General features: G+C 52.6%; 1 protein-coding gene across 10 annotated transcripts; it reads right to left on the bottom strand.

Moving 5' to 3' along the window:
• Positions 1 to 25749, bottom strand: SUSD3 (sushi domain containing 3). 10 transcript variants are annotated; one of them, XM_045372972.3, is made up of 7 exons: positions 25620 to 25749; positions 17032 to 17081; positions 15986 to 16099; positions 9159 to 9347; positions 7147 to 7294; positions 5839 to 5970; positions 1 to 592 (listed from the first exon to the last, which is right to left on the bottom strand). In XM_045372972.3, exons 3-7 carry the CDS (start codon positions 16032 to 16034, stop codon positions 382 to 384), a joined length of 729 nt encoding a protein of 242 aa, XP_045228907.1. In that variant the 5' UTR covers positions 16035 to 16099; positions 17032 to 17081; positions 25620 to 25749; the 3' UTR covers positions 1 to 381. The 10 variants fall into 10 exon arrangements, with proteins under 10 accessions (XP_045228907.1, XP_065386894.1, XP_015292073.1 ...); XM_065530822.2 differs by lacking the exon at positions 25620 to 25749 and adding an exon at positions 22068 to 22297; XM_015436587.4 differs by lacking the exon at positions 17032 to 17081.

Here is a 25749-nt window from a genome sequence, read left to right as displayed (position 1 = left end):
GTTGCTGAAAAGAAGTTTATTGCTATTTTCTTATGTTATTATACAAAACTAGATTTGCTTAAAACATTTCCCAGTCTCTTTAAAAGAATACTAGTTAGTGGGAGGCCACAGCTGGTAAATTACCCTCAGTAGTAGTTTCAAGTAGTCCATAACTATAAAACTCGTTACAGCCAGGATATGTCGGAACAGAACACTCCCGCTGGGGTCCTCAGCCTTGGATGTCAGCTCGGCCCCCCAAGGGGTCCCTACACCTGGAAGCTGATTCCACTCATTAGTCTCGAGCTGGACGCATGTGGAGTTCACGTGGAGTTGCAGCTGACTGGCTGGTGGGGTGAGTCTGGCCTCCCATTGTGGAGCATGGGTGCCAGCCTCACTGCACCGTCACCCTAGGGCATACGCTGCGGGCTTTTGTGGCATTCCTGTGGCCAGCCCAGAGGCAGGCAGGGGCTGTCTGGGGTTCGCCATATGCACCATCACCTGGGCTTGGGGCGAGCTGGAGGAGCCACTGAGGCTCAGAGCTCTGGGGATCCCAGGGTCCTTGTCCACGCTGCGGGTCACACTGGCCAGCTTGCTGGTGCTCTCAACATGGTCTCTGTGGAGAGAGGAGGCATGAGTTGGCAAAAGAGTGTAGATAGGGTTTAACCCCCAACTCCATACCTTCCCAGGTACCCAGGCCCTGGGCCTTCAGTGGGCCTGGGGCAACTGTCGACCTGAGCACTGGGGAGCTCGCTTCCTCCTGCCAGGAGCTGCCCTGCACCCTAAGGTGCACAGAGGCCATTCCATCTCCCTGCTGGGCCCTGTTGGCAAGTGGGTCCTTCATCCACATAACCGGGGTGTGGCCCAGGAGTCAGACACTCGCCCCTCTAAGGTGTGGGAAGGGACTTCCTGGGACTCATTCAGAGTGTGCAGAAACCACCAGAAACCCAGCTGCCTGGCCAGGGCCTGGGACGTCCCGGGCAGAGGAGGGATGCTGGGGAGAAGGAGGTCAAGGGGAAGACATGTTCCCTCCTGCCAGGCCTGCCTCTTTGGTGGCCAGGAGCTGGATCACCCACCTGCTCCACCCTCAGTCCTCTCGTGGCTCTCCCACCCCCCAGACAAAAACCAAGCCATTCCCCAGGCTGACCAGACCTTGGCCCTGCCCCATCTCCAGCTTCCACGCACACTGGCCTCTGCTCCATGTGGGCTGCCTGGCGGCTCCCACCTCCAGCCGTTTGCCCTTTCCTCCTCTCAGAGGCTGTCTCTCTCCCCTCCCAAAGCAGGCCCTCTTAGTCCTTTCACTTCCGGCATCACCTCTTCCAGGAAGCCTTCCTGGACCACAGCTCCCACCCACAAATATTCTCAGAAAAACTCTAGTAAGTAGTAGGAAATAAGAAATGATCTGCTTATGCAATGAGTAAGTTAAAGAATCAATAACTGGTGGAGACAAAAGGGAGCTTCGGGGAGCCAGGAGCCAGACTGACTTCACCCAGCCTCTTTTACTGGTTGTGTGGGAGTCTATACAAGTTTCTTAATCTGACGGTTCTTCACCTGGAAAATGGGATAAAAGTAGTACCCACCCCTAGGTGAAAAGAGTTAATATTTGAAAGAGTTCAGAACAGTGCCTGTCACATTGCAACTTCTGAGAAGTACTTATGAAATAAAAACAAGGTCAAGAGGCAAACCTCACCTTGCTCAAGGAAATTTACCATCTATGGAGGTAGCCTGGGCCCTGCCTGAGGGGTGGGCAGTCCCAGAACAGGCAGATCCCGAGGATCCTGCCTGGCAGCCCGGGGCCCAGGGCTGGGGACTCAGGGAACTCTGCCTCCATTGGCTGCGAAGTCTTGGGCAGGACCTGGCTTCTCTGAGTCCCCACGAAGCTGGGCTGAGTGCTCGAGGTCCCTATGTGTGCGAGAGCTCTGGGAAAGGGCTCTGCCCGAAGCGTCCCCCTCCCAACCCCCCTCAGCCTCACCACCACTTCCTGCCTCTTGAGCTGACTATCAGAGTCCCCCAAGCTGGCCTCCTCCAGCCTCTCACAGCCCTGTCAGGGTGCCTCCCTCCCGCCCTGGTTGTCTCACTCCCCTGGGAGGTGAACACAGCTCTGTACACAGATCTGTGGTCACTCTTGGACGGGACGGGCACGTCCGACCACATACTGCTCAAGTTCCTGCAGTGGAAGAGATGGTGTCTGTGGCGCTGGGACCAGGCAGACGTGTGGCCCCAAACGGCACCCCTGGGAGCCCCTCTGGCCAGCAAAGCCCCTGCAGCAGCAGCAGCAGCTGTGGCTGCCATCATCCCGGACACCATGTTGCCTTGAGAGGCAATTATTCCTTCCCCCATTCCACTTTTCCCAGTTATGACACAGGATGATGTGGTCTCAGTAATGGGGAGTGGGATCACAGGTGGGGCAATGGAGGAGCTCTGAAACTGGCTTTGGATATCTCACTACCCAAAATGAAAGGCATTAGCCCCAACAAAACTAAAATAAAAAGGAAAGGGGGCCAGGCATGGTGGCTCACACCTGTAATCCCAGCACTTTGGGATTACACTTTGGGAGGCTGAGACGGGTGGATTGCTTGAGACCAGGAGTTTGAGACCATCCTGGCCAACATGGTGAAACTCCATCTCTACTAAAAATACAAAAATTAGTCGGATATGCTGGCACGCGCCTGTAGTCCCAGCTACTCAGGAGGCTGAGGCAGGAGAATTGCTTGAACCCAGGAAGCGGAGGTTATAGTGAGCCGAGATAGCACTACTGCACTCCAGCCTGGGCGACATAGTTAGACTGTCTTAAAAAAAAAAGAGGAGCTGGGCATGGTGGCTCACGCCTGTAATCCCAGCACTTTGGGAGGCTGAGGTGGGCAGACCATGAGGTCAGGAGATGGAGACCATCCTGGCTAACACAGTGAAACCCTGTCTATATTAAAAATACAAAATATTAGCCAGGCGTGGTGGCGGGCGCCTTTGGTCCCAGCTACTCGGGAGGCTGAGCAGAAGAATGGTGTGAATCCGGGAGGTGGAACTTGCAGTGAGCCGAGATCGCACCACTGCACTCCAGCCTGGGCGACAGAGCGAGACTCCAGCCTGGGCAACAGAGTGAGACTCCATCTCAAAAAAAAAAAAAAAAAAAAAGGAAAGAGGCCTAATAAATTTATAGCCAATCGATGGGTCAGGTGCCCTCCCACAACACATGGAACAAAACATTAGGAGGTAATTCATCAGAGAAAATGAGAAAATGACTAATGCCAGCAATGGCACTGGTGAGCCAAGGCTGGAGAAAACATTCTTCCTCGACATTTATCAAAGAAATGCTGACGGAAACCACCCACACAACTTGTAGCTACTGTAAGAAACAAATGATAAACAAATGGTCAGCACTCAGTGATGATGCAGTTACCAGAAAAACATGGCCACACTCACTCGTACCAGAGCTCCCAGGGAAATAATGTGGTCATAAAACATTCAGACTGTTGGGCCTAAACAATCGAGTCCTAGGATCACCTCCAAGAGTTGTGGTCTTGAAAAGAAAAGCAGCACTAAGCAAAAAGACACTGACCACGCCTGGCCACTCAGCAGGGGACGGTCTAGCAGATGCTGGAAGCTTTGGAATAATGGGCTGCTGTAAGGAATGATAGCCTGGAGGCCTCAGACCACCGTGGTGGCCGGGAGCGTGTTGCTAAGTGCAGAAGTCTCGATAGCAGCGTTTCTGCTACATCCGTGTTGATGTAATACACACCTGAAGCACCAGGAAAGGAGACAGAAAGGTGAATTCCTTCCCTGCAGGTGTTGGCTAGACCCAGCATGAGGTGTGCAACCCAGGGCCGCACAGATCACCACCTCCTGTGCCTCAGTTTCCCTGTCTGCATAAGGTCGTAAGAGTGGCAACGACACTAACAGCCAGTATTCACTGAGCTCGCCCCTGGGCCTGGCGAGAGAGGCACACACCTGGACTCAGGTAACCTCAACAACTTGAAAGGGTGGGCGCTACTGCAATCCTCACTTTACACATGAGGACACCGAGGCATGGAGCTGTTACAGTCATACAGTGAGGCCATGAGGGCTGGGACCAAGTGCACTGCAGGCTTGAAAGGCTCCAGCGGGAGGGCCTGAAGGAAGGGAACACAAGCTCAATGATGTCGTCTCGATGGCTTCCCGGAGCCCGGCGTCTAAGCGCTGTTCTCCACCCAGAGAAACAGAGCTCCTGGAGCAGTGGCGAACCACGGAGCTGGGCACAGAAAGCACGAGATGGGCCTGGGACATCCTGTGCAAGGCAGGAAGCACTCACACACTGATGGGGATGGATCAGAAGGACACAGGCCATGGCTTGGCACAGCTCCCACTGCCAAGAACAACTGGAGCCCACAAAAAGTGTGCTTGAAAATAATGCAGGGGAAGGGGCATGAATGAGGTGGCCTGGCTGAGCTGGTAACCGTGAGAATGGGAGGCAGGGACAGGAGATCCGTGACGATATTCTACTTTTGTGTATTTGTGAACTTTTCCCAAAATAAAAGTTTCAGAAAAGAATATTCATGAGTTCATGTGATGCTAAAACAACAAAACAAAATCGAAAGAAAAAAAGGGAAGAAAAAAACAGCTCATCCTCATCCTTGATAGAAGGAATGTCAGAAGTGCAACAGAATGAACAAAATCACCATTCTGTAATGCCCAAGGCAAGAGCAGATCTGGCAGGATCACCCTTGCACGCTGAGACCATGAGTCGGAGGAAGCTGAGACAGTGGAGGGACGCTTGCAGAGCCCCTTCCTCAGGCTCTGACAGTGGAGGGATCTGGGGGGCTTCGCCTCAGCCAAGAGACCCCATTCCATATGGCGTCTTGGGGCGGCCTGGCCCATGTCTGTGATCTGCACACACAGCCCTGTACCAGAAGTGCACAGCTGGCCCTGGTCACACAGAGACCCCAGACAGATCCAGACAGGACCTCTGCATGGGCCCACTGGCCTGGAGCCCTCAGAGGACTACACCATGAAAATCTGAAGGCCCATACCCATTTAAGGAGCCCAGAGACCTGGCAGCTGAGCGCTGCGTGTGATTATGGACCAAAGGGTAGGCACGCTCAATGCTGCTCACCACACTGACGTTCTCCACTCGACAGGCCACGTGCAATCAATATTAGATTTCTGTTGGTTTTTATTTTTTTTGGGACGGAGTCTTGCTCTGTTGCCCAGGCTAGAGCGCAGTGGCGCAAACTTGGCTCACTGCAGCCTCCGCCTCCTGGGTTCAAGTGATCCTCCTGTCTCTGCCTCCTGAGTAGCCGGGATTAAAGCCACACGCCACCACCCAGCTAATGTTTGTGTTTTTAGTAGAGATGGGATTTGGCCTGGCGGTCTCGAACTCCTGACCTCAGGTGATCCTCCCACCTCAGCCTCCCATACTGCTGGGATTACAGGTGTGAGCCACCACGCCTGGCCAATCAGTATTAGATTTCTGGACTCAGAAAAAGAATGTCCTTGTATTGGTTCAGGGCAAAAAAAAAGTATGTGTGTATTAAGAGAGAGAGAAAGGAGAGGGAGAGAGCGCGGGAGGGAGAGCAAGTGCCTGAAGCTCAGTGCAGAGCCCCGCTGCGTGTGGGTGGAGGGAACACAGGTGTGTAGAAGCTTCAGCTTCCCGGGAGGATGGACCCTCCAGATGAAAACAATCTGGGGGGCAGTTCTGAGTCCTAGAACGTTAGTCAGGACAGAGGGCTGCAAGGACCCCCAGCCTCTTGTTTTAGAGATGGGAGTTAAGGTTCTGGGTGGGCCAGGTGTTCTCAGGCTCTCAGCATGTGGGAGCAGCAGGCAGCCCGGGGCCTGACCCAGCTGGACCCCTTGTCCCCCAGCATGCCCCCCACCCAGACCCAGGCTCACGTGGTGAAGCTGTGGTTGTCGTGCGCCTGGCTGGACCTGCTCACGGGTTTGTTGAAGTGCTTGAGGCCAAGGTATGCGGCCTGCACTGTCTCCAAGTCCTCATCTCTCAGCTGGGACCACAGCTGGGCTGACCTGGAGGAGAGTTTGGGAGGAAGGACTCTAAGCATGCACGTGTGTCCCCGACAGCGGTGAAAACGGGCTCCATGTAGGCCCACGGCACCGTCTGCAGGACCAGCGCAGGCTGGCAAACCTCTCAAAGAGCTGGGCAGTGGATGTTTTAGGTGCGGTGAGACACATGATTTCTCCCACAGCTAAGCTCTGCCGCTGCAGCCCAAAAGCAGCCACACACCAGTAGACGATGAACATGGCTGTGTTCCAATAAAACTTTACTCACAAATACAGGTGGTGGGAAGTTCTAGGGCTAGACAGTGCTAATGGCTGCACGACGTCGGGAACATACTTAACGCCACTGAACTGTAGACGTTAAAAAGGTAAGTCTGATGTATTGATATTTTACTACAATAAAAAATAAAAACAAAAAATAATAATAAATTACCACGGGGAAAAAACCTGACAAGGAGCTGGACTTCACTGGTGGGCTACAGCTAACCAGCCCTCCACCTGCAGTGACAGTGACTCCCCCTCAAGGTTTAGGGGGCGTGTGTGACAGCCCTGCAGGCCGTTAACACAGCAGAGTGCATACTGCATATGTGTGCAGGTTTAAGAATAAAACAATCCCAGCCTGGCCGCGGTGGCTCACGCCTGTAATCCCAGCACTTTGGGAGGCAGATCACCAGGTGGATCACCTGGTCAGGAGTTCGAGACCAGCCTGGCCAACATGGTAAAACCCCATCTCCACGAAAAATACAAAAAATTAGCCAAGTGTGGTGGTGCATACCTGTAACCCCAGCTTCTAGGAAGGCTGAGGCAGGAGAATTGCTTGAACCCAGGAGGTGGAGGTTGTAGCGAGCTGAGATCACGCTACTGTCCTCCAGCCTGGGCGATAGAGCAACACTCCATCTCAAAAAAAAAAAAAACCAAAAAAAAAAACAATCCCCCATGAACCCATGGCCTGGCCTAAGAGCAGGGCCTCGGAGGCCCACATGCTCCCCGGCTGTGATGCTGCCCGTGGCTGCTGCATGGGCCAGGAGCAGCACTTGGTGAGACGCAGGCTCAGAGCAGTGGTAGGAACGGGTGCGTGCCCTGAGGGCAGTGCCGGGGTTCCCATGAAACACTCTGCCCTTTCCTCCTCCCATGGTGCCAAGAGGCGCCTCCCGGGAGGACCCTGAGACCATGAGGCCACCATACCTGTCGGAGCGCCGCCGCTCACTCTTCTTCATGCACTTGAGGAGGCAGCAGGTGAGGAAGGCCATGGACATAAGCAGGATGATGGCGCAGCTCACGATGGAGGCAATCACGGCCACCCTGAAGCCAAAGGTCTCGTGTGGTGGCACCACTGTGTGGGAGACAACCACAGCTCCTGGGCGAGGTTTGCCCAGATCTGCCTGGCCCAGGGGTTGGGGATCTCAGGGGTGGTAGGGGCAGGGCCTGGGTGTGTACAGGGCCCGGGCAGCCCTCAGTGAGCCCTGTTGCATGGTAAGGGGTCAGTGAGGTGCTGGGGGCTGAGGCAAGGATCTGTGCAAACTATATTTGGAGGTGGGGCTATCAGAGAAGACTCTCCCCAAGAAGCAGGTATTTGAGCAGGGTGTGTAGGAGTATGCAGAGTGGCTAATTGAAGAGGGTATTGGAGCAGGGTTTTGTAGGGTGTGTAGGAGTTTGCAGAGTGGCCAGTTAGAGAAGCTCTGGCAGGGAGTTCAGAGTGATGGCCTCCGTGGCTCCTACCCAATGGAGTCCTGCCTGAGGAATGAAGGAAGGGCAGGCCACAGAGAGGAGGTGACAACAGACAGTGCTGAGGAGGCCTTGCCCAGTCCACGGTCTGGGTTCTCACAATGCCCCAAGGTGGCAACATTCTTCAGGGGGCCTACATTCCTTCTCAGGTCACTTTCCAGGAAGGCCCAAAATACTATGTATCTGCTGTGTGACCTCAGCTAGGCTCCAAACACTAGTTCCATCAGATTCTACTGGATGTTCTGGCTAAAAAAGGCCCCAGAATCCTAATTTGAGCAACATCATGTACTCCCCTAGTAGGGGCCACGGCCCTGTCCCCTGGTCCCCATTTCCCATGCTCCGTAGTGGATGCTGGACACCCAGAATGGAGACTACATTTCCCAGTGGTCACAGGACCATGTTCTGGCCAGTGGAGGATAAGAAATGATGTGGGACAACTTCTAAGAACCTTCCCTGAGATACTGGGGCCTGCCCTTTGGCCCCAGGGCCCCTCACCCCATAACAGCTGCCTGGAACACAGCTGCTGCCACCTTGAATCATGAGGCTGAGGGCATGCCCAGCAGAGCCATGCCAGGGAATGGGCCTGGCTCCCACTGCCGTGGAGCCCACACAGGCCTGCCTGCCCACCCTGAAGGTTGAGCTCCATCATAGTTAATCCTAGCATTTTGGGTTTTCTGCCTCTCAAAATCTAATCCTAACACTCGCATTCTCAGAGCATCACCAGCATGTGAACATTTGAAAGAGTCTGAGAAGTCCTGCAGCATAAAAACCCAGACGCTGCTAAACTATAGTTTGACTCTGAGCCCTTTTCATGCACAAAACACATGAACATAATACACATGGCTTCATTCTGGAAGTGTCATTCTGGGCACTGAAAAGGGACTACCTTGTGGACCCTCCAACACCTTTACAACAAATACAACCAGAAAACCATCTCCTCCCACAGACTGGGAGCTCCAGGGCCAGGCACATCGTGACCTTCCGTGTTGCCAGTACTTAGCATTCCTGATACATGAAATAGCCTATTAAAGTTTGCCATGTCCACGTGTACATGAATGAATGAATGAATGAATGAATGAACATAGTTTCCTGCTTAACAGATGAAAACGTGCTGGCTCAGAGAGCTTGCGCAGCCTCTTGGCAGTGAGGGGCTAAGTCAGTAGCAGAGCCAGGATTGGGGGCCCGCTGCTAGGCTTCGGGTCCACGCTGCCAACATGGCACTGGGAGGGTTGAGGGCCACCAGCTGGCTGCTGATACGTAAGCAGGCTGTCAGTGTTGGGAACGGGATCCTACACACTGGCCTAGCCCTTGTGAGTAGACACCCATGCCATCCCCACCCACACCATCCCCACCCGCGCCATCCCCACCTGCGCCATCCCCACCCATGCCATCCCCACCGGCACCATCCCCATGACAGGATTTGGGGCCATCCCCCACCCCCAGAGCTACCAAGCTGAGAGAGGGGTCCTTACGTTTGCACACTGGAGACCCTGAAGACCACTCAGCGATGCTCCCCTTCCAGGTGCAGGTGAGGAGCCCAGACCCCACCATCTGGTGGTTGGAGGGGCAGTGGAACATGAGCACGGTCCCCACGGAAGCACCATCGCCACGAAGGACTTGGAAGGTGGCTTGCGGGGGTAGCCGCAGCTGAGCGCAGGTGCCTGGGGAGAGAGGCAGGTGTGAGGCATGGGGGGTGGGCACGCAGGGCGGGGCTGGGCAGGACCCTGGAGGGAGAAGCTGGCACAGCATTGGGGAGCACAGGGGTGGGGTGCGGCTCCAAAGGCCATTGGATGCTCTAGAGGTCACATGGGGTCATCCAGACCCAGGGACAGTGCAGAGCTGGATCCCTCCAGGAAGTACACTCTAGACGTTGAGGATTGGAGCGTTAAAAAAAAGAAACACATGTTAGAAGGCAATAAAAGCAAATATACCTTCCCTGAGACACTGAGGCATGGCCTTTGATTATGACCTAAACACAGTTCCAAAGGCAGAAATCAGAACGAAAAAAACAAGAGGGACAGAGAGAGAGCGCAACAGATTTGACTGCATACAAAGCAGAAAGCAAAAGCTTCTGAGGCTCCCTAATAATGGAAAACAACCAACTCAGGTGAAAAATTCAGGAAAGGATATTTGGAAAGCACAGGACAAAAGTTGGTTCGACAGTCTTAATTTATAAAGAGGTCTTACACATCAATGAAAACTGAATTTTCCGTTTAAAAAAAAAAAACAAGTTCTAATGTGTGAACAAGCAATTCGCAAGGACACCAATGGCCCACAGTCAAGAAAAATGCAGACCCACAGGCAACTGAGTAAATGCTGATTCAAGGGAGAGCTCATTTTTCCTGCATCAGTGAGGTGAAGGCAAAAAGAAAACAATGTGCAAGCTGGCAGGGCCTGGGAAGCCCTGTACCCGGCTGGGGTACAGATCCAACCTTTCTGCAGAGCGTTTGGTAAATTCGTTAAGCACCCTATGTTGCATATGCACCCTCAGCCACAGGAAATAAGAATCTACTGGCCGGGCATGGTGGCTCACATTTGTAATCCCAGCACTTTGAGAGGCCAGGGTAGGCGGATCACGAGGTCAGGAGATTGAGACCAGCCTGGCCAACATGGTGAAACCCCATCTCTACTAAAAATACAAAAATTAGCTGGGTGTGGTGGTGCATGCCTGTAATCCCAGCTACTTGGGAGGCTGAGGTGGGAGAAATGCTTGAACCAGGGAGTCGGAAGTTGCAGTGAGCCAAGATCACACCACTGCACTCCTGCACTCTAGCCTGGCGACAGAGCAAGACTCCATCTCAAAAAAAAAAAAAAAAGATCTGCTGCCAAGATTACGGGGAAGCCCACCTCAGAACCATACGTAATAGAGAAAGGCTGAAACAACCCACGTCTCCCCCAGAAGGGAATGATTCCCTCACCCAGGTCCATCCAGACAGTAAAATACCAGGGAGCACTTACAGTGATGTTCTTATTTTGTTTTTTTTTTTTTTTAGACGGAGTCTCACCCTGTCGCCCAGGCTGGAATGTGCAATGGCGCGATCTCAGCTCACAACAACCTCTGCCTCTCGGGTTCAAGCGATTCTCTTGCCTCACCCTCCCGAGTAGCTGGGATTACAGGAGTGTGCGACCACGCCTGGCTAATTTTCTGTATTTTTAGTAGAGACAGGGTTTCACCACATTGGCCAAGCTGGTCTCAACCTCCTAACCTTGTGATCCGCCCGCCGTGGCCTCCCAAAGTGCTGGGATTAGAGACGTGAGCCACCATGCCTGGCCAGTGACGTTCTTAAATAAGGACACAGAGATGCTCTGGATGCAGCAGCAATCAAGAATTTTTATAAAATTCTAATGACGACAACAGCTGGGACTGAGAAGATTACTGTGGCTAGACGCCGTTGCACCTGCCTTACATGTGCCATCATCTATCGGCACAGCAGCCTACCCAAGGAGAACCATCACTATCCCCATCGACAGATGAGCAAACCGGGCAGAGGGTCTTATGACAGTTTCTGCAGTCACACAGCTCTTATGCTGAGGGAATACTCAGAACCAGACAAGGAGGCTCTGGGCTAACTTCACACACATTCATACACACACACAATGCCTATGAGTTGTTGTGCTATGCGTGTATCAGCAGCTGGTTACTTTTCACAGCAGTGAAGTGTTCCATTGTGCAGATGGGCCTCAGTGTGTGTCCCTGTTCCCCACATCTGAGTTGCCTCTGGGTGTCAAGGACGTTCAATGAAACTGCTAAAGACATCCTCGAGCAGGTCTCCTGGTGTCCAGATGCAAGAGGCTCTTCCTCCTGCTTATCTGGTATGTCCTGATTTTTGGGCATTGACAGTGGACCGCTGGTCCATCACAGGTAAAGAACAGGGACAGGCTGGGTGCGGTGGCTCACGCCTGTAATCCCAGCACTTTGGGAGGCTGAGGTGGGCAGATCACAAGGTCAGGAGATTGAGACCATCCTGGCTAACACAGTGAAACGCCGTCTCTACTAAAAATACAAAAATAATTAGCTGGGCATGGTGGCGGGCGCCTGTAGTCCCAGCTACTCAGGAGGCTGAGACAGGAGAATGGCATGAACCCAGGAAGCTGGAGCTTGCGATGAGCTGAGATTGCGCCACTGCATTCCAGCCTGGACAACAGAGTGAGACTCCATTTCAAATTTAAAAAAAAAAAAAAAAAAAACAGGGACAGCAGGCCGTGCTGATTCATGGCATTTGCAGAGGCAGAGACTGACCGGGACAGCAGTGAAGGGCCACCTAAACATCTCTGTGTCTGTCTCCCTCTGCACAGGCAGAGACTGACACCCAGAGATGGGGGTGATGGCGGAGACAAAAGCTGGGGCATGCAGAGTCTGAGGGACTCCAATATTCCACACTGACCTGCTATGACCTTCCTCTGTCCTCTGTGTGCTGTGTCTCCAGCCAGGACCGTGCCCTGGGTGCCAGGCATGGAAGTCCCACTGCCCACCGAGCCTGAGATGAGACCTAGCCAAACTTCTGAGCTCCCCAAACCTGCTCACCATGTGGCTTCTCCTATTATAACTTTAATTTAAATCAGCAGTCCCTCCACCCTTCAGTTGCTTGGGCCCTAAACCTTGAAACCTACTTTCTCAATCCACAACCAATTCGCCAGCAAACTCTGTGGACTCTAATTTTAAAATATTTACCAAAGACATCTGAGGTAGGCTGCATACCATCCCCCAGATTTATTCACGTCCGCCCAGGAACAGTCACGTGGGCTGGCTGTGTGCCCAGGCAAGGTCTTCATCTGCAAGACCTATCACTCCATTTCTTACCCCACATCTGAATTCACAAGCCCATCTAGGGGGAAACTGAGGCTCAGAGAGGTCACGCCACCCCTTGCCCCAGCCATGTGTGCCACGGCTATTAACGGGCATCAGCAGAGCTGGGCTTCAGGCCAGGTCTGGAAATCTGGTCTGGGATCTGGCAAAAGTGGAGGTTACCAGAGGCTCTGTGCCATGGCAGTGACAATAAAGGACGGCATTTGGCTGTAGCTGGCCAGGTCACATTGACCTACTCCCCAGCAGCACCCAGTGGTCCCCCTGCCCCTGGCCTCTGTGTCACTGAGGACCCCAGGGCCTTAACAAGCTGAGATGCTGAGGGTGAGAGTGTGGAGGCAGGGGTGGCCCTCAGCAGGGGTTGAGGCAGACACGCCCCACCACTTTGGGAAGGTCAGGCTATACTGCTTCTGCCCTGAGGACACTTGCTAGTAAGGGAGGAAGAGGTGTGGGAAGGGCTTATGGTTTGTATACTTTTCTGGGAGGGATGGGGGAGGGACTGATCTAACACAAACAACACTGGGGGCCTAATGGGTGCCGTACTGCATTATAGCCCTATGAGGAGGGTGGTCTACCCCTAACTTACAGATGGGGAAACTGAGGCACAGCAAAGCTCAGTGGCATGCCCAAGGTCACTCAGCAGGAAGGTGGTAGGGATGGAACTGGGACCCAGCACACTGCGTCGGGAGCCCCACCTGATGGCCAAGCCCAGGGGGTAGCATCTGCCCCATCTCACCTCATCCTGGGCAGCTTCCACTCTAGTTCCCACTCCTGGCTGTGGATGCCTCTAGTAACCCTTCTCCCCATTCCAGAGTTGCAGCTGGAAATGTGATCACCACTGAAAACTACATTTCCCAACCTGCCCTCCAGGGAGCTGTCACGTGACTGAACCTGGCCAATGAGGTGTGAGCATAGATGCTGTGCCAATTCTGCATTGGGGAGTGTGATGGTTAATACTGAGTGTCAACTTGGTTGAACGGAAGGATGCAAGTATCGTCCCTGGGTGTGTCTGTGAGGGTGTTGCCAAAGGAGATTAACATTTGAGTCGGTGGACTGGGAGAAGTAGACCCACCCTTAATCTGGTAGGCACCATCTAATCAGCTGCCAGTGAGGCTAGACTAAAAGCAGGCAGAGGAACGTGGAAGGACTAGACTGGCTCAATCTTCTGGCCTCCATCTTTCTCCCATGTTGGATGCTTCCTGCCCTTGAACATCAGACTCTAAGTTCTTCAGCTTTTGGATTCTTGGACTTACACCAGTGGCTTGCCAAGGGTTCTCGGGCCTTTAGCCACAGACTGAAGGCTGCACTGTCTTCTCTACTTTTGAGGTTCTGGGACTCGGACTGGCTTCCTTGTTCCTCAGCTTGCAGGCAGCTTATTGTGGGACTTCACCTTGTTATCGTTTGAGTCAGTACTCCTTAATAAACTCCCCTTTATATATACATCTATCCTATTAGTCCTGTCCCTCTAGAGAACCCTGACTAATACAGGGAGCAAAGATTGTGGATGTGTGAAGGGGCGGAGCAACCTCTCGGATCCTAAGAAGAGACAGAAATAAACTCCAACTGGAGTTAGGCCACTGTCTTTTTGTGGATTTGTTAAGTGGACTGGCTCAAATCTGATACAAAGCTTCAGCAACACGTCTCAGCCCAGTGCCCTATTTAGCGCTTGGGATTCTACCTGGCCCACTCGGGGCCCCAAGGTGACAATAACAAAAGTAGGAATATCAGCAGCAACAATAATAATAGAAGGAAGAATAATGCCCAGGCTGTACTCTGTGCTGAGTGCTTCAGCAGCTGTCGGGCGACAGTACATAAACGAACACACAGGGTCCAGCCTGTGGGGCTCCTAGGCCACCTCCACCACACGCATTTGGGGGCCCAGGCAAGGGAGCCTGCTCTGGCGTCAACGTCAGCACAGCTGTTGTGCCCACCTTGGACTGGAATGTGGAGGAAATGAGGTGTCTGGAAGGCATCTGGAAGGTGGCTGTGCCTGGTACACATGAGGGCAGGAGCCACGCTGTCCTTGGAAGAGCTGCCTCCCCCATTCTGCAGCCCCAGAAACCATGGCTCAGGGACACTGAGGTCACATAGCCAGTTTGTGGTTCTGCCAGGGTCAACCGCAGCCACCTGGCTCTTCATCCCCGGGCTGTCCCCATCCTTTCTGCCCCTTCAGTATCTGGGGAAGGCCAGCCTCTGGCCTAGGCAGGGTCATTCTGATGGCTCCCTGTCTATGCATAGATCCTCAGCATTCGCACAGCTACTAACAATAACAATGCATGTATGGATGGAATATTTTGTTCAAGAGCACCCCGCATTCCTTATCTGCATGATTACAGATAAGGCTCAAAGAGGTGGACTCACTTGCCCAAATGCCCACTGATAGCAGGGAGGGAGCCACCACTAGATGCAGTGTCTGAGATTCTTACATTTGTAACATATATGTAATAGGAGATTTGTATCTTCTCTGCATAAACAGCACTTAGATATTAATAAGCCAATGACAAAAATCACAACAAAATGGGGAAGTTAGAAAAGAAAGACAAATGGCTCTGCCAGGCACGGTGGCTCATACCTGAGAATCCCAGCACTTTGGGAGGCCGAGGCAGTGGATCAATTGAGGTCAGGAGTTCAAGACTAGCCTGGCCAACATGGTGAAACCCCATCTTTACTAAAATACAAAAATTAACCGGGTGTGGGTGGCACATGTCTGTAATCCCAGCTACTTGGGAGGCTGAAGCAGGAGAATCGCCTGATCCCAGGAAGCAGAGGTTGCAGTGAGCCAAAATTGTACCACTGCACTCCAGCCTGGGCAACAAAGTGAGACTCCATCTCAAAAAAACAAAAACAAAAACAAAAACAAAAAAAAAGGAAGAAGTAAAACAATCTCCATTAGATGACATGATTTTGTATATATGTAGAAAAGCCTCAGAAATCCACTAAAAGCTATTATAAATAGAAATGAGTTCAGCAAGGTTGTAGAATACCAGGTCAACATACACAAGTCAAATGTATTTCTGTACAGTAGCAGGGAGCAAATTGAAAATTAAGAAAAACATTTTATACAATAGCATCAAAAAGAATGTTACAAATTTAATAACAGAAGTGCAAAACATAACTCTGAAAACTACAAAACGTTGTTGAAAGAAATTAAAGACCTAAATAAATGGGAAAACATCCCATGCTCATGGATCAGGAGACTTAATATTGTTATGATGGCAACATATTATGGTAGTCCTTCCTTATCCTTGTTTTCACATTCCATGGTTTCAGTTACCGGTGGTGGTTCCACAATCAGAAAATAGTTACCTCACAACAGTTGTGCTTTGGGGCCATTATTAAGTAAAATGAGAGTTCCTTGAACACAAACACTGCAGTATCAGGGGATCTGATAACCCAGAGGGCTACTAAGTGACTCACAGCAATCCCAGGCGGGGTGGAGCAGGATGGGTGAGATTTCGTCAAAATACCCAGAGTGGCTCACAGTGTAAAACTTACAAATTATTTCTGGAATTTCCCATTCCATCACAAGGCCTATGTATTTCATCTCACTTCATCTCATCATGTAGGCATTTTATCATCTCACATCATCACAAGAAGGGTGAGTACCGTCTATTAAGATATTTAGAGAGAGAGAGAGAGAGAGAGACCACATTCACATTACTCTCATTACAATATATTGTTATAATTGGTATAACTTATTATGAGCTATCATTAATCTTTCACTGTGTTTAATTTATAAATTAAACATCATAGGTACATGTGTTTAGGAAAAAAAAACAACGTATATAGTATCTGAAGTTTCAGGCATGCACTGAGGGGTCTTGGAATGTATCCCCCTTGGATACATTGTATCTACTATATGCATTGTATCTACTATATTCATTGAATCTACTGCATTCATTGAATCTACTGTATTCGTTGAATCTACTGTATTCCTCAAACTGATATACAGATTCAACAAAATCTTTATCAGAATCCAGCTGCTTTCTTTCTAGAAATCAACAAGCTGATCCTAAAGCTCATATGGAAATGCAAAAGACCTAGAATAGCCGAAATACTCTTGAAAAAGAACAAAGTTGGAGGGTTCACACTTACCAAATTCAAAACTTATTACAAAGCTAGAGTAATCAAAACAGTGTGGTACTATCATAAGGACAGACATAAAGGCCAACAGAATAGAACTGACAATGCAGAAACAAACCCTTACATGTACAGTCAAATGCTTTTCAACAAGGGTACCAAGATAATTAAATGGGAAAGGAATAGTTTTTCAACAAATTGATGCTGGGACAACTGAAGCTGGACCCCTAGCTCATACCATACACTAAAATTAAAATGAATCAAAGACCTAAAAGTAAGAGCTAAAACTATGAAACTCTTAGAAGAAAACAGAGGGGAAAATCTTTGTGAACTTTGGCAATGGTTTCTTAGGTCTAACACCAAAGACAAACACCAAAAGAAAAAGGAAAACAGGACTTCATCAAAATGAAAAATGTTTGTGCTTTAAAGGACACATTCAATAAAGTGAAAAGATAACTTACCAACAGGGAGAAAATACTTGTAAATCATGTATCTGATAAGAGGCATGTGTCTAGAACATATAAAGAATTATTACAACTCAATTATAATAAGACGACAAAATTTTTAAATGGCCAAAGGATCTGAACAGACATTTCTCTGAAAAAGATAAGTTAGCAGCCAATAAGCACAAGAAGATTCTCAAAATTATTAACCTTCAGGGAAATACAAATCAAAACCACAAAGAAGTCTGTCAAAAAGACAGGCAATACCAAGGGTTGGCTGGGCGCAGTGGCTCACGCTTGTAATCCAGGACTTTGGGAGGCTGAGGTAGGTGGATTACTTGAGGTTAGGAGTTTTGAGACCAGCCTGGCCAATAGGGTGAAACTCTATCTCTACTCAAAATATGAAAATTAGCCAGGTGTGGTGGTGGGCACCTGTAATCCCAGCTACTTGGGAGGCTGAGGCAGGAGAATCACTTGAACCCAGGAGGTGGAGGTCGCAGTGAGCCAAGATTGTGCCACTGCACTCCAGCCAAGGCAACAGAGTGACTCCGTCTCAAAAAAAAAAAAAAAAAATTGACTGGAGTGATGGTAGCACGTATCTATGAATGTACAAAAACTACTCAGTTCTATGATTTAAATAGGTAAATTGTATGGTATGGTATGTGAATTATAGCCCGGTAAAGTTGTTTAAAGAATCATGGGGAAAATATGTCAATTAAAGAAATGCACATTTAAAACTGAAGATACTTAGCTGGGCACAGTGGCTCACACCTGTAATCCCAGCACTTCGGGAGGCCGAGGCAGGCAGATCATGAGGTCAGGAGTTTGAGACCCGCCTGACCAATATGGTGAAAACCTGTCTCTACTAAAAATACAAAAATTAGCTGGGCATGGTGGTGTGAGCCTGTAGTCCCAGCTACTTCAGAGGCTGAGACAGAAGAATCCCTTGAACCTGGGAGGTGGAGATTGCAGTGAGCCAAGATCATGCCACTGCATTCCAGCCTGGGCGACAGAGCAAGACTCCATCTCAAAAAGAAACAAAAAAGCAACTGAAGATACTCTTTTTTTTGCTTCTTATCTCTGTCAGAGTTAAAAAGACCAGCCCTTCAGATTAGGGAGGCTGCAGGGGAGGGGTGCACAATTTCTAGGGGTGGTACACAGAGTGGGGAGGGCCTGAGGAGCTGCCCTGCCCTTCCAGGGGATGGAGGGGACAGTGGGCAGGACTGGAGTCAGCAGGAGGCAGAACCGCCCAGGGATGCTGGGTCAATGACAGCTGACACTGAGCATTACCTGTGCCAGGTACAGCTCTAACCTCTGGCCTGGGCTATTTCCTATAACCCTGGACTGACTCTCGCTGGCCTTGGGTCACCTAGCTCCCAGTGGCACAGCTAGGACTTGAATTCTGTCTCCAGGGTTGGGCTCTTCATCAACTACCACGCTCCATATCCGCAGACATCAGTGTAGGAATGAATAAATGAATGAATGCAAGAACAAATGAATGGAGGACTGGCAGCCTGACCTCACAGACAAGAGTCGTGATCAGCACTCCCCAAGGGCCAGAAACCACTTTGCTTTTTCAGGATCTTGGGATCTGGATATGCACTGTTCTTCTGGCCAAGGAGGTGGCTATGGGATTCTGGAGCCCTGGCAGACACAGCAGGGCAGCCACGGGCTGGCCACGTGGCCCCTTCTCCAGGGCAGCCAGGCGGCCAACACTTCCCAGTCCTTAATTTAGAGCTGCGACTTCTGCATTCTTCTGTGGCTTCCCAGTCCACTGTGGCCCTTGCAGAGAGGAGGCCCCACCAGCCATAGGTTTGGGAGTAGCCATTGGCGGATGGGAGGGGAGGTTGGCGAGGGTGAGTGTACCCAGCACCCACAACAAGTGCCTGGCTGTGTCTGCCCAGTGAGAAGATGAATGGATGAACGTGAATTCATTCTTTAAAAATAAAACGATAACTTCATTAGAATAATTATTTCAACTCTGCCACACGTTCAAAAGAAAAATGCTCGGGGAAGACCTTGAGCATCCCCACTGCTGACATGTAACTAATCGCCTGGGCACATCCCCTTCCCACCCACTGGGGTCCCAGGGAAGGGGCAGCCATACCACTCCCCATCCAGGACCCAGACACTAACCACTGCTGAACCGTCTGGGCACTGGGGTGATCCTCGAGACTTATTCTATTGAGACTGTGTGTCACTGCAGGAACACAGCTTTCTCTCAAACAAGACAGACATGACTACCAGGGCCTGCCATGCACCCGAGGCAGCCAGGCCCAGCTCTGGAGCCAGAAGACCTGGGTTTGAGGGTCAGCCCGGCTTTTCCAGAAGAGCCTGGTCACTTCTCCACCTACAAATACCACAGCAGGCAGGGTGGGGGCAAGGACTGGATGAAATGATGATCATCCCAGCAAGGCCACCTCTACAACTGACTTCCTCTAAGTGTGTCTTACAAGGAGCAGCTCCTCGGATGGGCGCGGCGGCTCACGCCTGTAATCCCAGCACTTTGGGAGGCTGAGGCGGGCGGATCACAAGGTCAGGAGATTGAGACCATCCTGGCTAACACAGTGAAACCCCGTCTCTACTAAAAATACAAAAAATTAGCCGGGCATGGTGGCGGGCACCTGTAGTCCCAGCTACTCGGGAGGCTGAGGCAGGAGAATGGTGTGAACCCGGGAGGCGGAGCTTGCAGTGAGCCGAGATCGTGCCACTGCACTCCAGCCTGGGTGACAGAGTGAGACTCCATCTCAAAAAATAAAAAATAAAAAAGGAGGAGGAGCAGCCCCTGCTCCTGCCCACCCACATGTTGTGCTGAGCCGGGTGGGGAGTTCATGACTAGCCATGTCTGAGGTTGACCAGTCGGCTCTCGCCTAGGCATGTCTGAGGTCAACCAAGGTCTTGTCTTGGTTCACACTTCATCTGTCAAAAGCCACATCCTGTGTTCTCAGCCGCCAGGTTCTGCTATAGTGAGGGCTTTTGTCCTCAGACGGCAACTGCAGGTAGTGGATTACATGTCACAGTGAAAGGCATCAACAAGGGGGCAAGCATGGCCCCTTCCCAGCATCCCCAGAGCCTGTCCTGCCTGCATCATTGAGCCTCACAGACATGGGGGATGAAGGGTGAAGTCGGCTGGGTGCGGTGGCTCCCACCTGTAATCCCAGCACTTTGGGAGGCCAAGGTGGGCAGATCACAAGATCAGGAGATCAAAACCATCCTGGCCAACATGGTGAAACCCCATCTCTACTAAAAAAATAAAAATTAGCGGGGTGTGGCAGTGTGCACCTGTAGTCCCAGCTATTTGGGAGGCTGAGGCAGGAGAATTGCTTGAACCGGGAGGCAGAGGCTGCAGTGAGCCAAGATCACACCACTGCACTCTAGCCTGGTTGACAGAGTGAGACTCTGTCTCAAAAAAGATTAAAAAAAAGGTGAAGTCACCACCCACAACCAAAGAAAGGGGACCAGCCAGCGCGGTAAGACTGACCTACAAGAAGTCCGGAATGTGCTGTCAAATTAAAAACTCAAACAGAAGTATAAAACGATTTGGAGTACAAGCCCAGTACAATTGATGCCAGCCCCCTAACTGCACATGAGCAGAGAAGGATGGTGCCTGGTGGGGCTGGGGGGCCTTAAATGCAGTCCTGGGGTCAGACCCTCCATTTCTAGCCAGCTGACCAGGAGGGTCTCATGCCAGGTCCTAATGTAAGTGCCCTGCTGGAATGGCTTTCCTTCACAAGTCAAGCAGAGGGTCTGGGAAAGTTACTGGTAGGAGGGAGGGCAGGGTGAGTCCTCACTGAACGCTCACAGCCCTGATCTGCCTCCTCAGAGCAGCCGAGAGGTCCAACCTCCTTTAAGCCCTCAGCCAAGAGGGCACGGGGAGGCAAAGTCATGTTCCTGTGGCCTCTGCTGCTGCACTGACAGGGAATGCCCTGGTCTTAGCCCCCAGTTGGGTGGGCAGGTTTCCTCGAAGGCTAATCAATAGGTTCCCAGGGTCTGATCCTGACAAGACCCTTCCCAGCAGCAGGTCCTGGACCTGGATTTCTCGCCTGGCTCAGTCTCAACTTCTCCGTCTGCAAAACTGGTGACTTGCCCTCCTGGGGTCTGAGAGGAGCAGGACTGCCCTATGGAGACCTTGGAACAGGATCTGGTGCACAGGATCACTCCCTAGGTCAGGGCTTGAGCAGCCCAGGACATGAGCCCTACTGGGGCCCTGGGCCTCAATCCCCAAGGTCCATGAAACCCAGGAAAACTTTAGCCCTTAGTCCCTGATCCCCAAAGTCTGCAGTATACAGGGGACCTTCAACCCTCCAGGCCCCAGTGGGGTCTCCTGCACTCCTTTCCTGAGCCTGGGAGGTCAGGAAACACTGTCTCTGGGCTGGCTCCATTTTCCAGATGAGGAAACTGAGGCCCATAAACCTGCCCAAGGCCCCTGGCTGCACAATGGCAGTGCCAAGGGTAGGAGCCTGCACTCCTGTCCCCATGGGGTAGCCCTTTCCATAGGATTCACAGCGAACTCACAGCCAGGATTCCATAGGATTCACAGCAAACTCACAGCCAGGATGGGGCAGGCAGGCAGCACAGTGCCAGGAGCTATAGTCTATGAAGTCTACCTGCACCCAACTCCCAGGGGCATTCCAAGAAATCACCAAGGCATGAGGATGGAGCTGGTGGATCACCCTTGGCTCTAACCGCCACACAGCCACGTCCTGCTCACAGAGACTCCAGGACTCCCAGGGGACCCAGGGCCACCCCTCACCGACCTCCTGAGCCCCTCCCCATGCCCGGTGCCTGAGAGGCAGATCCCACCTGTCCCCTCCCCTGCTTCAAATACTCATGAACTCTCAGCTGCCCGCAGATGGCCCTCCTGTGCCTGATCCCTGCAGGGGACCCCACACCCCAGCTGTCTTTGAGGATGTCTCCTCCCCAAAGCTGGAGGCAGAGGCCTTGCCTCCCTGGATCTGTCCTGCCCTCCAGCCCCACCCTACCTGCCTGCTGTTCCCCAGCCCTTGCTTGTGGCTGCCCTTGATCTGCCGGCCCAGCGCTGGGGCATTTCTTACCTGGCACCCTTTAGATCCCTTTGCATGTAAATCTTAGAGGGAAAAACAACAGAAACCCGATTTGATGCAAACAAGGTACAAAATCAAACACATGAGGCCCTGCCTGGCCCTCCCACGACTCAGGGGCAGGTGGAGAGGGCCAATGGGTACCTCAGGGGCACACCTGTGGGATGCCTGAGCGGCCCTCAGCCCACACGCCGCACCTGCGCCTCTGCCCGGCCACCTACCGCAGCTGCGCTTCCTCCCTCTCTGGCCTTATGTACGGAGGCGGGCAGGCCTGACCGGGTGGGTCCTCATCCTCCCAGCCCATGAGACCAGTCAGGCGTCTGAGAACAATCCGTACTTGTTAATCTTTTATCTAGAACCTTGGACCCCAGGTCAGCCCTTCCATCCTCCCTCCTGGGATTCTCCACACAGCCCCTATACCCTGACCTCGCCTGCTATGCGGCCAAGTAACTATGTTCCCCTTTATGCTGGCTGAGGCTGTGGGAGAGAGGGCACCCGAGTGATAGAGGCAGGCTGTGGACCCAGTCTCACCTAGACTCGATCCCCACCTGCCAGTGAGTCCCTGTGTGACCTCAATCTGGGTCTCAGTTCCCCCAAATGTGAAACAGGAACCTTCAGAGGAATTTCTCAGAGTTTAAAGGGGGTGACTTGTGCACACAGAGGTGCTTTGAGAATAGGACCCCCAAGACCCTGGCAGTGGGGACAGGGCCTGGCCCCAACACTACATGTGGGTGGCCCACAGCCCTGGTTGTGTGTCTTCAGGTAAGTCAACTGCCCTCTCTGAGCCCATCTGCACATGGAGGGTGGGCACAGGCTTCAGAGCCACTGCAGCCTTCCATCTCCAGGCTGAGCAGCAGGGTGGCCTTAGGACGTGGAAAGCTCACAATCCTCCAGAACACAGCTGGGCTAACTACAAATGAGGAACGTGACCCCCACATCCCTGGTGGAAAACCGAGGCTCCGGGAACCTGTGTCTTCTACCAGCTGCTCTGTCAATGCCGATGGGTGGCAGGAGGCCGTAAACAGGCATCACGGGGCATGTCCGCCTCGCTTTGACTTACACAGGCATTGACGGGGTCTCAATTTCTCCTCTGTAAAATGGACACAGTCCAGTTCTGGGGCAGGAGTTCAGGGGTGAAGCCAAGAAGGTACCGCCAGAGCACGCCTCCTGCTACCCCTCCTCTCCAGGCCCTTCCTCCAAGGCCCTTCCAGGGATGCCAGGGGGTTACCTACAGCCACTGGAACCCTGCTTTCCTGGACAATCTCCCAGATCAGGGAGTGCTGGGGCTGACCTGGGAGCAGGGCCAGGGGCCAGTCATACAATAAACATGATAAACTCCTACTCTGAGCTAGTCTCCCCCGCACGCTGCCCTTCTCCCAGGGCGCTCATGGGAGATGAGGGAAGACCACTTCCTGCCTCCCAGGAAGACAAGTGTGTCTGCGCTACTGTGCTCTTCATAGCTACTCTAGGAAAGCCGGTGGTAATGGTCCCATATTAAAGACGGTGGGAAAAACACACATGCCCATGCTGTGTTTTTGGTTTTTGTTTTGTTTTGAGACAGAATCTCACTCTGGTTGCCCAGGGTGGAGTGCAGTGAGATGATCACAGCTCACTGTAGCCTCGAACTCTGAGCTAAAGCAATCCTTCCACCTTTCAGCCTCCAGAATAACTGGGACTACAGGCACATGCCACCATGCTCGGCTCATTTTTTTTTTTTTTGCATTTTTTGTAGAATGAAGTCTTGCTATGTTACCCAGGTTGGTTTCGAGCTCCTGGACTCAAGCAATCCGCCCGCCTCAGCCTCCCAAAGTGTGGGATTAGAGGCATGAGCCACCACTCCTGGCCAGTGGTGTTTTAGTGTCAAATCCTCTCCAAAGACTCCCAACCCCTTAGCCTCTCACTTCATAGCACATTTCACAGATCAAGAAACTGAGATCTCATGGCAGGAGAGTGATGGAGTCCAGATGATGGCATCAGCCCTGCACCAGAACAAGTATCCTCCCGGGGCTCCACTGGGCCTGTCCACAAGGTTGGGGGCAGGTATACAGTGGGGAAACTGGGGAACATGGGGAAACTGAGGCACAGAGGTGCAGCGACTCACCCCAGGTCACAGGGGGATTCTAACCCAAAACTCCAACAAGGGGGCCAGTGCCTGGGAAGTGGTCATGGTGGTCAGAGGCAGAGCCAGGGCCAGGGAGGATGAACAAGAGCACAGGGTGCCAGACTAAGCTCCATTCCCAGCACAAATTCCAAGGCAAACAACCTTTTGTATGCAAATATGCCAGAGCTTCCAGATACTCCCTGGCCTTGGGCTGACCTTGGGCAACTCAAGGCTATCCAAAGGGCATTGGCACCCACTCCTCCAGGCTGTTGTGCCAGTAGAAGGGGCTCCTAAGGCAGTACCAGGCCCTGGGCAGGCCTTGCTCAAACACAGGAGCAAAAGTGCTCATCACCCCAACACCAAATTAGGGACTCTGGACATTAGGCTGCCAGAGAGTCAAACTAAACAAACCAAATCCACCAGCGCCAGGAACGAGTCTCAGCGCCCACGTTGCCGAGTTGCGGAGCTCTGCTCGGTGAATTTGCTCCCTGAGCCGCAGTTTCCCCATCTGTGAGAGGAAGCCAGCCTCCTGCCACCTTCCTGCCAGTTCCCTGGGGCTGCGGGCTGACGGCGTGACCTGGTCCAGCCCACCCCACTCTGGGCTTCAGCTTCCTCCTGCGCTGAGCCTTAGCCCCGCAACGCCCGAGACAGCCAGGACCCTCAGGCCTAACGCTCGTGGGTAGTGGCCACGGAAAAAAGCTTTTGGGGTATCAGAGACCCCGAGTTCCGGTTTGGTTCTATTTCTACAAGGGTTAGACTTTATAATCATTCAAGGAGCAAGGCCAGCATTCGAACCCCGGAGCCTTGGGCACGGGAGCAGAAAGCTCTTTAAGCACATTCTTGAATTCAAACACTTAAAAGTAAAATAAAAAGCAGCCTCTCTTCCTTCCGGAGGCCTCTGAGCCTCGGAGACAGCCGAGGCGATCCCAAGCCTGGCCATAGGATAACCTCGGACAGCCACTCCCCTCTCGCAGGCTCAGTTTCTCCATCTGTAAAGTGGAGCTGCGGTGGTCACCAAGGAATCGTGAAGATGACACCTCCCTCAGGCGCAGAGAGGGCTCCCCGCTCCCACCTCCGCGCCGCCCGCCCGCCAGGTGAGGCCGGTTTCGACTTCCCCCGGAGGGACGCGGAGGGGCGCGGAGGGGTCCGCAGCCTGCGGCGTGGAGAGGCTTGGCCGGCCGCGGTGTCCGCAGGCGCCCGGGACCAAGGCGCGGCGGCGACTCGGGAAGGGGCGCGCGGGCTGCTGCTCGCTGCCAGGCTTAGGCTTCGGCTCCGCTAGGGCGCCTGTTGGGCTGGCGGAGGGTCGAGGAGGTTCATACTCGGGGCAGATCGCGGCTGTGGCCCCCACCCACGGTTGTGCGGCCCCGCGACCCCCTCCCCTCGGCTTTCCCGTCTGTGAAATGGGCGCAGAGCCTCGCACGCGGCCACTCGGCCTCAGCCCTCACCTGTGCGGTTCCCTGGGGCAGGCGTGGTGACCCCGGCCCGCCCCCGGGGCCTCGCCTTGCCACGGAGGGTGGCGGCCGCCCCGCGCATCCTGCGCGCTCCCAGGCGCTTGGCGGGGTCTGCCAGGGCAGT

This window comes from Macaca fascicularis, chromosome 15 (assembly GCF_037993035.2).
Source record: "Macaca fascicularis isolate 582-1 chromosome 15, T2T-MFA8v1.1".
In the NCBI taxonomy this organism is placed as follows: domain Eukaryota; kingdom Metazoa; phylum Chordata; class Mammalia; order Primates; family Cercopithecidae; genus Macaca; species Macaca fascicularis.
Note: the sequence above shows the minus strand (reverse complement) of the source record. Positions and strands in the feature narration are given on the sequence as shown.

What these genes read in the sequence shown, in the direction of transcription:
- SUSD3 (XM_005582263.5), bottom strand. Translation starts at nt 25,707, where the DNA reads ATGCGCGGGGCGGCCGCCACCCTCCGTGGCAAGGCGAGGCCCCGGGGG. An exon ending in AGGGTCTCCAGTGTGCAAAC is followed by an intron (nt 7,295 to 9,158) that starts GTAAGGACCCCT and finishes TCTCCCACACAG; the next exon opens with TGGTGCCACCACACGAGACC. An exon ending in GAGCGGCGGCGCTCCGACAG is followed by an intron (nt 5,971 to 7,146) that starts GTATGGTGGCCT and finishes ACTCTCCTCCAG; the next exon opens with GTCAGCCCAGCTGTGGTCCC.